General features: G+C 43.0%; 1 protein-coding gene across 1 annotated transcript; it reads right to left on the reverse strand.

Annotated features, from left to right (window-relative positions):
• Positions 1-2135: 2135 nt before the first annotated feature.
• On the reverse strand, positions 2136-10449 carry PSMB3 (proteasome 20S subunit beta 3). The gene is made up of 6 exons (XM_072111560.1): positions 10295-10449; positions 6067-6251; positions 4031-4138; positions 2890-3067; positions 2614-2708; positions 2136-2260 (listed from the first exon to the last, which is right to left on the reverse strand). The coding sequence occupies exons 1-6, from the start codon at positions 10295-10297 to the stop codon at positions 2212-2214; spliced, it is 618 nt and encodes a 205-aa protein (XP_071967661.1). The 5' UTR covers positions 10298-10449; the 3' UTR covers positions 2136-2211.
• Positions 10450-14075: the final 3626 nt, after the last annotated feature.

Here is a 14075-nt window from a genome sequence, read left to right on the forward strand (position 1 = left end):
AACCATGGTCTCTACTATGATTACAGCATCAATAGTATGTGACCTACATTATCGCTGTAGGAGTCATAAAGGCCACTAGAGGTTTGATGCTTGATCCATAACAATGATTGTGAATTTTAGATTTAGAATGCATCCTTTTTTTTTTAGCATAGATAAAAATTAAAGAAACTAGTTCTTAAAGGAGATCTACCTTCACATGATAAACCAGGGACACACTGTGAAAGTGGTAAATCTTCATTGCCACAACTTTTAAAATTATGCTAATGGACAAGAAGGTCTCTGGGGGATGTCACCAGAGCCTCTACATATTGTAGCTTCACAGGCTGTTACACTGCTTGCACCCTGATAACTCAGCCCTTCCCCCACCTTCTGCCTGATGTAATATCAGAGGAGTGGTGTGCACAGTGTAACAGCCTGTGAAGCCACAGTAGAGGGGCTCTGGTAACACCCCCAGAGCCCTTGTGGCTCAATAGCATAATTTTTAAAGTGTAAAGTAAGTGTTCATGGCTTATCATGCTGGATTTTGATGACAGATTTCCTATATGTATTTATTTTTCACCATAATAACTAAACGATGGTTACCTCTGGGATCCACAACCATCTCAAGAACAGGGGTTTCCTAATCCCATCCCATGGTTAAGTGTAATGAGGAGGCAAAGCAAATCTATTGATAAATAAAATCGCTAGCAAACAACAGTGGAGAGGTTGTGGATATACACTCACCGGCCACTTTATTAGGTACACCTGTCCAACTGCTCGTTAACACTTAATTTCTAATCAGCCAATCACATGGCGGCAACTCAGTGCATTTAGGCATGTAGACATGGTCAAGACAATCTCCTGCAGTTCAAACCGAGCATCAGTATGGGGAAGAAAGGTGATTTGAGTGCCTTTGAACGTGGCATGGTTGTTCTTGCCAGAAGGGCTGGTCGGAGTATTTCAGAAACTGCTGATCTACTGGGATTTTCACGCACAACCATCTCTAGGGTTTACAGAGAATGGTCCGAAAAAGAAAAAGCATCCAGTGAGCGGCAGTTCTGTGTGCGGAAATGCCTTGTTGATGCCAGAGGTCAGAGGAGAATGGGCAGACTGGTTCGAGCTGATAGAAAGGCAACAGTGACTCAAATCGCCACCCGTTACAACCAAGGTAGGCAGAAGAGCATCTCTGAACGCACAGTACGTCGAACTTTGAGGCAGATGGGCTACAGCAGCAGAAGACCACACCGGCTGCCACTCCTTTCAGCTGAGAACAGGAAACTGAGGCTACAATTTGCACAAGCTCATCGAAATTGGACAGTAGAAGATTGGAAAAACGTTGCCTGGTCTGATGAGTCTCGATTTCTGCTGCGACATTCGGATGGTAGGGTCAGAATTTGGCGTCAACAACATGAAAGCATGGTTCCATCAACGGTTCAGGCTGGTGTTGGTGGTGTCATGGTGTGGGGAATATTTTCTTGGCACTCTTTGGGCCCCTTGGTACCAATTAAGCATCGTTGCAACGCCACAGCCTACCTGAGTATTGTTGCTGACCATGTCCATCCCTTTATGACCACAATGTACCCAACATCTGATGGCTACTTTCAGCAGGATAATGCGCCATGTCATAAAGCTGGAATCATCTCAGACTGGTTTCTTGAACATGACAATGAGGTCACTGGACTCAAATGGCCTCCACAGTCACCAGATCTCAATCCAATAGAGCATCTTTGGGATGTGGTGGAACGGGAGATTCGCATGATGGATGTGCAGCCGACAAATCTGCGGCAACTGTGTGATGCCATCATGTCAATATGGACCAAAATCTCTGAGGAATGCTTCCAGAACCTTATTGAATCTATGCCATGGAGAATTGAGGCAGTTCTGAAGGCAAAAGGGGGTCCAACCCGTTACTAGCATGGTGTACCTAATAAAGTGGCCGGTGAGTGTACATTTGGCTTGCTTGGAGTGTCTCCCGGATGAGAGAACTACTTGAATGCTGAATGCTATCTTCTTAAAAATATCAGCGAAACTGAAACGCCACCGTCTTCATCTAAATGGTTAGACAAGTTACAAATAGTTTTTCCCTACTCTTTTTGGATCAGTGCTGGCGTTGACCCTTCCCATATCTACCCCAATAATAAATCAAAGTCATGAAGTCTGAGTTTATATTTTCCTTTTTTAATTTAAAAAAAAATGCAACACAAGTCATCTCAGGGGTCCAGTCAGCAGAAGTTAATCCATACGAGCCTTCAGTGTCCGGGTGGTAATTTTATCCTTTTCGCTGGTGAAAAAAAAATAAAATTTTACAAGTTGACTTGTGGGCTCATTCAGAACACATGAATAGATATAGCAACATACGAATCCTTCATGAAAGCCGACGCCGGCCAATTACTCTAGTTTACCATCTGCCACTTGTGACCCATCAGAGCAGCCATGATGTAATGTAGAGGATTACAAGCCGCTTAGAGGAAAATTAACCTGCGCTTTACTGGTAATCCAGACGTGGAGACTCAAAGAGAAACCTCCAAATTACTTCTTGCACATAGAAATTAACTTGCATGATAAAATGACCACCCCTTCCCCACTAGGACGGATTATCTCTTCAGTAAAACATGAACCAATGCAGTGACTTACATGACGTGTACAACTACACCCATTCCTGATACAGCATCTCGGTCCACAGCATTAAGCATGGCCTGGGAAATGGTCTCAAACAAGTCTTCTGGCTCCTTTATGGGGAGAAGAACAAAATTGTAAGGTACATTTTCATCATGTACCTGACTGTATTAATGAGTGAGTATTAGCCGTTTAAAATGAAGGGAACCTGTGACCAGGAAAGTGATTTTTAGCTGGTGATGGGTTTCCATAGCAGACGTTTGGAAAATGTTAGTTGAAAAATGTTCTACTCACCAGATCCGGTTCCCAGAGTGACTCGCACATACCATACATCTGTTCTGAACATGTACCACTCACAACAAAGTCTTCAGTCACCATGGGGCATCCAATGAGGTCCAAGGAGCAGATAAATGGCTCAAAGGTCTTGGGGTCCAGTCCAGCAATAACTGGTTCAATGTAGTATGGCCCAAATCTAATGAAAAAACAAAACAAAAAAAAGCTCAGTATATCATTGAACCTTCCCTGCCTACAAGGAATGTTGTAAATAATTAGGGAAAAAAAAACACACACAAAAATAAATCGGTGGCACTGGAGTTAAATAAAGGACGATGGGTACCACAACAGCAGGTAAACAACAGTATTTTAACTTTACTACATTTACTGACACAGTTTGTGCTCACAAGCTCACAAACGACCCCTTTAAGGCCTCGTTCACATGGCCGTCTGGGGGGGGATATATAGGCGGCCGCAGATTTGCGTCCGCCTATCCATCCCCATAAACGGCAATGGCGGTGGTACAGTGCCAAACATGTGTGCTCCATCTTTCCCTGAGTGCACAGCCATGCGCCGCTGTTCTCTATGGAGGGGTCACCTCCTCCTCTCCAGTGCACAGTGGTATGCCCACCCACTGTGTGCATGGACCCCAAGGCTGGTTTCACAACAATCCAAGTTTTGGTCTGCTTTTGATCCATTTGTCCTGTGTGTCTCAACGGAGACGGAGGAAATCACCATTTATTTGGCAATTATTGTCAGTGAACGCAGAGAGCACAAGAATAAAACAACTTCATAAACTTAAGACAGGTTATGAACGCAGCGCTCGCGGAACGTGTGACAGCGGCCTAAGAGGTGAATGCACAAAAGAAAAAGTAGTGTGCAGACCCTAATCCAAAATTCATCAACATGTGCCAGTATTGCAGCTCAGCTGAATATAAATAAATGGAGCCAATTGGCAATACCTCACACTACCAATGGTCAAAAGTGGGGCTTGGGTACTTACATTCATGGTACACCCCTCCTACCTAGCTGCACTCTTTTCAGCACCTCCACTCCCTAATGAGAGCCTCACCGATTAGATCAAGGCAAAAAAAAAAATTTTCAATGGCAAGAAAAAGTCAGTCAAGATTATTTCCCCATTTATAATAAATTTTCCTCTCACCTTCTCTCATACAACAAATTAGACACCATGCTCATGAAAGTATTAGGTTTAATCTGACGTCCTTCTTTCAGCTCATATAGATTCAGTCTGAATTTCAGACGCTGGGACCTGTAAAAAGATCAGACGTATTAAAAGTTCTATACCACAAAAGCAGGTAAATAGATAAAAATTCTTAAAGGAAACCTACCACCACGGATCTGACTATTAAGGTAGGTGTATCTAATGTATCTAAGGATAGCCCCTTTTAGGGCTAATCCTTTACTCCACTATCTTTTATCGGGGAATATGCTAATTTTCTAAAGAGGCTACTGGGGCGCGGAGCTGAGGCTACATGGCACGGCTACTCCACGCCCCAGTTGCCTCTTTAGAAAATTTGCATATTCCCCGATTAAAGAAGATAAAAGATATAGTGGAGTAAAGGATTAACCCTAAAAAGGGCTATCCTTACAGACATTAGATGCAACTACCACCAGATCTACCTTAATAGGCAGATCCGTGGTGGTAGGTTTCCTTTAAAGCCAGAAGTAGTATCCAGCTGATGCGTTCTTACAGTTTAATGCAAAATTGTGAATCTTCCAGTTCGTACCCCTTATTGCCTGAGGGTGCTATCACACAGCGCATTCTTGGACCATTTATAAACAGACTGAAAACGCTTGCATTTTTGTACGTTAACCATGCATTTGGCTGGTTCAAAACGGTTTATCTTCATTTGTAGAATTGAAGGCAGCTGTGAAACGGATTAAAACAAGTCAAATGCATGGTAAACATACAAAAACGCATGCGTTTAAAAATGGACCGAGAGTGCACCATGTGACAGCACCCTTACAGTAAAAGAAGTTTACAAAGAATAATAGAAATCCCCAGGGTGGAGGTGGTGACATCAACAGCAAGGACAGAGCACCAGAAGATGTTGCGATAGAAGTGCTGTGGGTGATGTGGCAGGAGCGAGGAACACAGCGTACATCTGAAATTAAATGGATACCAAGTAGGGAAATTCAGCATCATCCACCACCAATTCTGCTTTCATTTTGCCTGGGATTATTCCTTCAAAGCAACACTATGCCACTGAGGGCAATTGTATCTACAAAGCACCTCCAAGCATCAAACACAATCAAAAATAATTAGGTGATCATACAACACTCAACAAACCAGACTGACGCATCATCTCTTGGACTGTATAAATAAACAACCTGTACTCGCCTCTCTCCAACGCAGCGCCTCCTACCATTCTGTATACAGAGTAGTCATCACACTGTGCCCCAGCTATAGCCCAATAGAGGGGGCAATGGGCATGTGCTTTCAACGCTGCGTCTCTGTATTCAAACAGACCGGCTATGGCAACGGCAGGTGCCGCCCTGCACTAGTGCACAGAAGAGACTATAGCTATTTGTATACCCTTTGGAACGGATATAGAGGTAGATAGATATATTTTTTAAAAAAGCGGCTTTGTAAGCAAAAGTACATTCAATGATTTTCAGACAAAGGACGCTTACATTTATAAAAATAAAATACAGACAATGGTAGGATCTCTCAGAAGGGGTTAGCTGTAGCCTAATGAGACACTGGCCCTCTCACACCAGCTCCACAATCTCCTTCTAGACTTTGGTTTTCTCCGCTCCAACAGAGAAAGTGTTGCAGGAAAACAATGGCCACAGGAGAGATGTCACTTAGGTCAAAGAGTCACCATTATAGCCACAGGTCAACATGGAAAAAAAAACATCTCTGGAGAGTAGTAGTCAAATACCGGCAGGAATGAATGTCATGAAGACACATGATAAGTAGTTAATGCATTTTATACCATCTAATGCCTTATTCCTCCGGACCAGGAGCTGCACCCGTGTGACGGAGTGTAGCATGCTAACAGCCTGTTAGTAAGAAGCGGATTTTGGTAAAACAGCACAGAGCTGAGATACCAGGCACACAACATGGAGAGAAGTTTGCCTGTGAAACGTGCCAACCCCAAAATCCTGTTGAAATGAAAGAAGCATCAAAGTGGAACGACTATAAATCTCAATTGAAGATAGGGCAAACCGTACACTGTCTGCACATCCGTTGCTAGTCCAGCCAATCCGATGTATAAGCGGTCTCCCATGGGGAAGATTTTCTGGAAGTCAGTTGTTACCATTTGGGCTTGGACTCCAAAGCGTCTATCTGCAGCGATGGCCACACAATTCTTTCCTCTCATGGCCATGACGGCCCCACCATTATATGACATAATAGACTATATAGGAAAAAAGGAAACTCATTTTAACACAGGTTTTGTATCACAATAATAACATAGCTTAAAGGGAACCTGTCTGCAGAAAGTGACTTAACCCCTACGGGACACAGCATCTTTTGGCCTAAAGGACGCGGCCCCATTTTTCAAATCTGGCCTGTGTCACTATAAGTGGTTATAGCGTGGGAACGCTATGAGATATCCAGGGGATTTTGAGATTGTTTTCTCGTGACACATTGTACTTCAAATTAGTTTAAAAATTTGGATGAAATCTTTTGCGTTTAGTTATGAAAAAAAACAAAATTTGGCAAAAATTTTGAAAAATTCTTTATTTTCAACGTTCTAAATTCTCTACTTTTGATTCAGAAAGTCATAGCACCCAAATAAATTCATAACTTACATTTCCCAAATGTCTGCTTTATGTTGGCATGGGTTTTTCAGATTCCACATATTTTACTAGAATGTTATGAGGCTCAGAATTTGGGTGCCATTTTTCACATTTTTTGTAAAATCGCCAAAACCTGTATTTAGATGGAGCTGCTCAACTTCTAATTGACACTGAGAGGCCTAAATAATAGCGAGACTCGTAAATTACCCCATTGTGGAAACTACACCCCTCAACGTATGAAAAACCACTTTTAAGAAGTTTGTTAACCCTTTACGTGTTTTATAGGGGTTAAAACAAAATGGAGGTGGAGTCTGCAAATTGTAATATTTTTTCACAATACACTCATTTTGGGTGGAAAATTAAACATTTGTAATGGATAAAATGAAAAAAGGCTCCACAAAGTTTGTTACCCAATCTCTCCCGAGTGCACGGATACCCTATATGTGGTGGTAACCTGCTGTATGGGCGCACGGCCGGGCATAGAAGGGAAGGAGGCGCCATTCAAATCAGATTTGCTATGTCACATTGTACAGGCTATAATTTTTTTCTTTTTTTTTATTGAGGACCTATAGGGGCTTATTTCTTTTGCCACATGAGATGCACTTTTCTAATACATAATTTTGGGGCATCTATAGCTAATTGGTGAGATTTAATTAACTCTTTGTTGGTGGAGGAAATGAAAATCATCAATTTTTAGGAACATTTTTATGTGGTTTTTTTTTTGGCCGTTAACCATACCATAAAAATAGTATATTATTTTTATTCTATGGGTCGCCACGTTTATGAAAATACTTCATTTATATATATTTTTTTATTTTTTCCCATTTTTACTGAATAAAAAGTAATTTGGCAAAATTGTTGTTAATTTTAGCATCACCGTCTTTCATATGCATAACTTTTTTATTTTTCACCTCACAAATCTGTTTAAGGGCTTATTTTTTGCACGAATGATAGCTCTTTTTAGTGGTCTTATTTTAGATTAGATTAACTTTTTAAAATCACTTTTTTAGAGCATTTTTAAAGGGCATTAATAAAAAATCATCTTTATCAGAGAGAGTTTTTTTAGGTTGTTTTTTACGGGGTTCACTTTGCGGATCTAATAACGATTCTGTTTTATTATACAGATTGTTACGGACGCAGGGATACCAAATATGTGGGGGTTTTGTGTATTTTATTCAATTGTACTGAATAAAAACTAATTTGGAGAAAATCTTATTCATTTTAGCATCACCATCTTTTTATATGCATAACTTTTTTATTTTTTGGCAGATCAATCTTGTTAGGGGCTTATTTTTTGCGAGAACAGTTGTTCTTTTTAGTGGGCTTATTTTGGAGTGCATAACATTTTTTAAATCACTTTTTAGAGCATTTTTTATAGGGTATTAATTAAAAATTATCTTTTTTCGGAATGTTTTTTGCGTTTTTTTCCTCCGGCGTTTACCGTGCGGGTCCAGTAACAATTCTGTTTTATTATGCAGATTGTTACGGACGCGGCAATACCAAATATGCAGGGTTTTTTTGTGTTTTTATGTTTTTTATACTTTATTAAGTTTTTTTATGGGAAAGTGACATTTTAGGGGCTTATATTTTTATGTATTTATTTTTTATTTATTATAATGTGTAGTGTTAACTGTTTTTGCATATTTTTACTTATACATACTTGAACTTAAACCAGTGATGCTCTGATCACTGGTTTAAGTTCAATACACTGCTCTACAATACTATTTTATTGTAGAGCAGTGTAAACTGTCTGAGCAAGCTTGCGCATGCTCAGACAGTTTACAGCCAGACCCGGAAGGGGTCTGGCTGCCATGGAGACCGGGCAGCTCCGGGGCACATGCCAGTCCTCGGAGCTGCCCAGAAGTGGATCGGATCCCCCGGTAAGCGGCACGGGGGATCCGATCCACAGCGCAAACACCCTTACACGCCGCGGTCATGTTTGACCGCGGCGTGTAAGGGGTTAACACCCGCGATCGGAGCCGGCTCCGATCGCGGGTGTTAGCGCAGGCTGTCAGCTGTACTAGACAGCTGACAGCCGCTGCTTCTGGTACCGGCTCCGTTCGTGAGCCGGTGCCAGAAGCAGGACGTTATAGAACGTCCCCGTGCGCTAAGCATCTAGCCCCGGGGACGTACTATAACGTCCTGGTGCGCCTAGGGGATAATAAACTACTACCAGTATGTTGTCAAACAGCTAATCACCTTCCAGATCAGGTTTCTTTCATGGTCCAGTCTTGTGGCATTGGGGTCAGTGAGGGTTATTTATCATTGGTTTTCCTGGGCTTTTATGGCATAAAAACAAAAAACTCACACTGAGGCTTTTTGCGACTTATTACTGCTCAAAAGTCACGCAGAACTATTTCTGACGCTTCACTTATCTGGCATGAAAATAGAACTAATGCTAGTGCAGAAATGAGTGATCTCCAACTTTCTGTTTGGGTTCAGGTGCCTCCCGCAAATATTGATGGGCGGACAGCCAATCTGGCAACTGACGCCCCTGGCCAATTTTACAGAATGGCTATTTGCCTACCAATCCTGCAATACGCCCGGGTCCACAGGACGCACCCAAATCCAAAGTTCAGGTTTTGCTCATCCCCACTTGTCCCTTTTAAAATAAAAAAAACCAAAAGTCACATGATCGCTCCAGCAACAGCAAGTAGAACATGAGAACATTTATTAGAGGGGCAAAGCCACTTGAATGAGTCTGAAGGGCAGTGGAGCTCCCCCAGTAAGAGTTCAAAGGGAACCTGTCATCAGGAGCCCTTTTTTCTGGCTCTGCCATGTCCCCATAGAGAATAGTGTACACATTGCCATAGGAGTGGCCAGACGTATGACATCCTGAGTAAGAAAGCAATGGAGGTGGAGATACAGAGGGTTTTTTCTTTATTCAAAATAGATACATGACGAAGTGATTTCCCGAGGAAGGGGAGGACCCCTCCTAACTGGCCACTCCCATGGGACTAGGGACACAGCTCTTTCTTTTTTTTCGGAAAAAGACAATTTTACTATAAAAGCTCTATTGCAATGTGCACAATACTCTCTATGGGGACACGGGGGAGCCAGAAAAAGGGCTCCTAATGACAGGTTCCATTTAACACTGAAGTCAAGCTCTTCCCACATCAGAAAGTCCCCCTCTGCTGTACTTCACATCAGTCCCAGACTTCTAGAGAGCAGTCAGTGATATAGGGGTCATCAATCACAACTACTTTACATCTCACTGGATTTTCTGGATTCACTGGGCCATGAAAGAAATATTATCTGCAAGTTCTAAAGCAGCTGGATAACATACTTAGTTTATTAGATACATTTCTGTTGACAGGTTCCCTTTAAAGGGATTGAACCACAAATAACATTTATAAGCTATTGAGAATAAAGGGTTGAAACATGTGTGAAAGGATCTGTAAGGCAGAGACCACTGCTCTTTGTCCTATGTGCTGACTCCCTGGAAGTAGTTCCAGTACAGGAGGCTGCTACATAGTGTGCAGAGGCTGATAACAGAGAACAGTAGCCTGCGATACACCGGGCCCAGATATCAGGCACTGCCCCATGTGATGTCTGCTGAATAATAGCTGAGCACAGCCCCGGCTGCTGAGCTTCAATCCTTTCCCACATTAACACATAACGACCCCCGCTAGCACTCCCCCGGTCCCCGGTCTCTCACCATCCTGACTCCGGTACGTTTTCTTCTCGCTATTCAAAAACCGAAACTAGCGGCCGGTTCCTGCACTGCTGCGTGCTAGTAACGCCCACTCAGCGCTGATAGGCGGCCCGCCAGACAATCCGTGCACTGATTCGTTTACAATCCTGTCAGTCATGGACGATTGGTTAAAATACCTGAAAGGGGAGGGAATGAATAAAATAAGCGAAGTCATAGAGTACCGCAGTGTGTGATGGGTAGATGGAGGACCGGGGGAAATACACTGGTGCATTATGGGAGCAAGGAGATGGAGAACGGCGGAAATGAAGGCATGATGGGATGCTGGAGGACTAGTTGTCATAGCAATAAAATACATTTTGGAAAAACTGGTGTCATGTAGTGAACACATATGTTGCAGGCGTTTGCACACCATGTTAGCTCTGTATGCTATTGTTCCCTGTTATCAGCCTGAAGAATGAGGGAACATTAGAGGTGCATACCTACTCTTCCAAAATGTCTTTTTAGGATCATAGGAAATTGAGAGATCTATTGATAGGGTTTTCACTAAGCAGTTATTTGGCCTGGCAGGGATTTAGTTTTTATTAATATTTTTTATTGAAAGGGAACCTGTCATCAGCAATTGATCTAATAAACCACTACTAGTATATTGTATAACACCCTCTAGTTATTGTTTCTTTCTGGTTCCAGTGTGATTTTAACTCTGAAGTCAGGGTAGGGAGCTCTGAACACCTCCTCCTCTGTGATTGACATTGGACATCAGGAGATCAAGTGGTGTCTCTGGATGTAGGACGATCAATTACATATTTCAATTTTGAATATTGATAGATCAGGAATTTTGGGATGTGATGAAAGTTGTTTATATTTTCACTCTAGGGAAAAAAGGGCGTGATTTGAACTCCCCCTAGGGTTTGGTTCCGATCACTCATACAATGTAATGCATTTTCTACTATTAAATCAATCGATGACAGTCATAAGAGCATCAGAGAGGCTCCCTGCTCTCATAATCCCACCAGGGGAAATTATTTGGCCACAGTATGTAATTACTAAGGCCTCATCATATCCTCTTCTATAAATACTGGTTGTAACCCCATTATGACAGCAAGTACCACTGGTATGTAAGTGTAGAGGTGGGTGTCTGCTGTACAATGCAAGTGAACCCTCTGTATATGTCCTTAAAGGGAACCTGTCACCACCTTTTTCAGATGTTGACAGGTTTCCACAGAGCCCTAATAGCACAAGGACACATCTTTAACTGAAAAGTTTAAAGTTTAATTCTCTACCTGGTATCCAGGCAGAGAGACCAGCAAGTCAGAAGGTGTGTGGCCTCCATGGCCAAGTCAAGCGGCTCCTCCTAGTGATGGGAATTCTGGCTCTTCTTAGTGAGCTGGCTCATTCGGCTCAGCTCACTAAGAAGAGCCGGCTCCTCTGCCTCCTGAACGGCTCCCTATTAAATATTTAATAGGGAGCCGCAGGCCAGTCAGTCACACCACTCCACTTTTAACCCGATTTTATTGGGTTTAAGTGGGTGTGGTGAACCATTTAGGGGAGGGGTTTAGTGAGCCATCACTTGACCTCCTGTCCTCCCTCAGGAAGCCACCACCACCCTGGTCTCCGTCACCGAATTCCCACACCTGTGCACTCCTCTTTCCAGGTCTGTCATACGCAGTGAGCGATGAAGCTGGTGTGCGTCCTCGGCCCACTCACTGGACATCCCGTCTTCTTGCAGTGCGTTATTAAGCAGTGAGCCCCTGATAAGCAACTCCCTATGGAGTTTAACAATGCTACATCATAATAGTACTGTGTGTGTCGTCATTGTCACGTTGCAAGGGTGACAATCCTATCTTTATGTATTTCCAGAATTCTGCCATTAACAGAGCGAAAGGATCATTTTCATATTCTTAGCGGCTTATTATTCTGTGTAATGTACTTCAGTGTACGGAGCTGTGTAACGTGTCATTTTTTGCAGGCTGCCTTATTGATACCATTGAATTGGAACTGTATAATCTTTTGATCACTATTATATTTTCATAAGTAAGGCATTTGGGGACACAGAGATACATAAAATGATTTATGATTTATTTTATTTATAATATATACTCATTGTAGATCACAGGTCACTTTCTGCCAGATATTGGTGCTGCACCTTTACTATAATTATGAGGGTGTAACAGGATGAGTATGCTTATAATGAAACATTCACTTGAAGTGAACTGTATGAACTGACCTTAAGGGTTAAAAAGTTGGTTATTAAAAAAGTTATGGGGAGCCTGGTAACCTCCATGACTGGTAAGGTGACCCCTAATTGCAGCGATTGAGGTGGGAGTCATGGAGACAGTGGCTGAGTATGGTGTCCAACATTATCATCACTGTCCAGGGTATGGTCTAAAATGAAATCGGTGCTGGGTGCTGAGGGTCACAGTAAATACTTTCCCCAAACCCCAAACTTCCTGAGATGTTCTCATGGGATTTTCGTCCCGGGAGGGCACAGGTATCTGGTTTGTAACCCAGCTCTTGGCCAGAGAAAATTTTAAGTCATTTGAACAGCTGAGTGGAGGCTTTAGGCGGACCACTGAGTGAGGCGGCAAACTGCAAGTCCTTACTAGTTTGGCAAGTACATACTACTAGAAAAACCAGTGACATTGGCGCCTTTCAGACACTGATGTAATTGATAGGCAGATCGGTGCAGCACCCGTCCGTCTGCACTGACCTGCATGATGACACAGGCTGGCGTGACGCCATCATGTGCGCTGCCTGTGTCACTTCAGAGAAGAAGAGCGGGAAAAGACCAAGAGAGACCGTGGGAGGGGAGGAGGTCGCCTTCCTGCCTATACTATCTATAGGGGAAAGGGCCGCTTGCCTGTCTTTTCTATCTATGGGGAGGGGCTGCCTGCCTGTCTATACCATCTATGGGGAAGGGGGCTGACCACCTATCTATACCATCTTTGGTGGAGGGGGCCACTTGCCTGTCTATATCATCTAGGCGTGAGGGGGTTGGTTGCCTGCCTGTCTATACCATCTATGGGCAAGCAGCCCCCTGACTGTCAACAGTATCTATGGGTGAGGAGGCCGCCTACCTGTCTATACTATCTATGGGAGAGTGCTCCTGCCTGTCTACACCATCTATAGGGGAGGGGGGCCTCCCACCTGTCTATACCATCTATGGGGTAGGTGGACGCCTTCCTGTCTATACCATCTATAGGGGAGGGGCCATCTGCCTGTCTATAACATCTATGGGGAAGGGAGCCACCTGCCTGTCTAAACTATTTATGGGTGAGTGGGCTGCCTGCCATTCTATACCATCTTTGTGGTAGGTGGACCCCTGCCTGTCTATACCATCTATGGGGAGGGGGCTGTTTGCCTGTCTATACTATCTATGGGGGATATTTTAATTAGGGCTATCTGGTATATATAATACGTTGTGGGTGCTGTATATACTTTAATAGGTTGACTATATATAGGATGTTTTATTTGTGTTGTCAGTTGTGTTTTTAGGGGTATAATTATTTAGAAGCACTGTTATCCAGATGATATTATGCTGTAGGTAACTGTGGTATTTAAGGTGCTCAGTGTGGGGGATTTGCTGCACAGAGCTGGAGACATCTGGTGGCAAATTCAGCAGAGATAAGTCACGGCCGGGAGAAATCTTAATGAAGCCCTCTTCTTGACAGAGCACTAATGTCTTTGTCACTGACTGAATTGACTACTGGTGTGTGAGACAGCATCACCATGTGTAGTGTCCGTCAGGGGCTTTTTATAGATTTGCCTTAAATTTTGGTATAGAAGG

This window comes from Engystomops pustulosus, chromosome 6 (genome assembly GCF_040894005.1).
Source record: "Engystomops pustulosus chromosome 6, aEngPut4.maternal, whole genome shotgun sequence".
Lineage (NCBI taxonomy): Eukaryota > Metazoa > Chordata > Amphibia > Anura > Leptodactylidae > Engystomops > Engystomops pustulosus.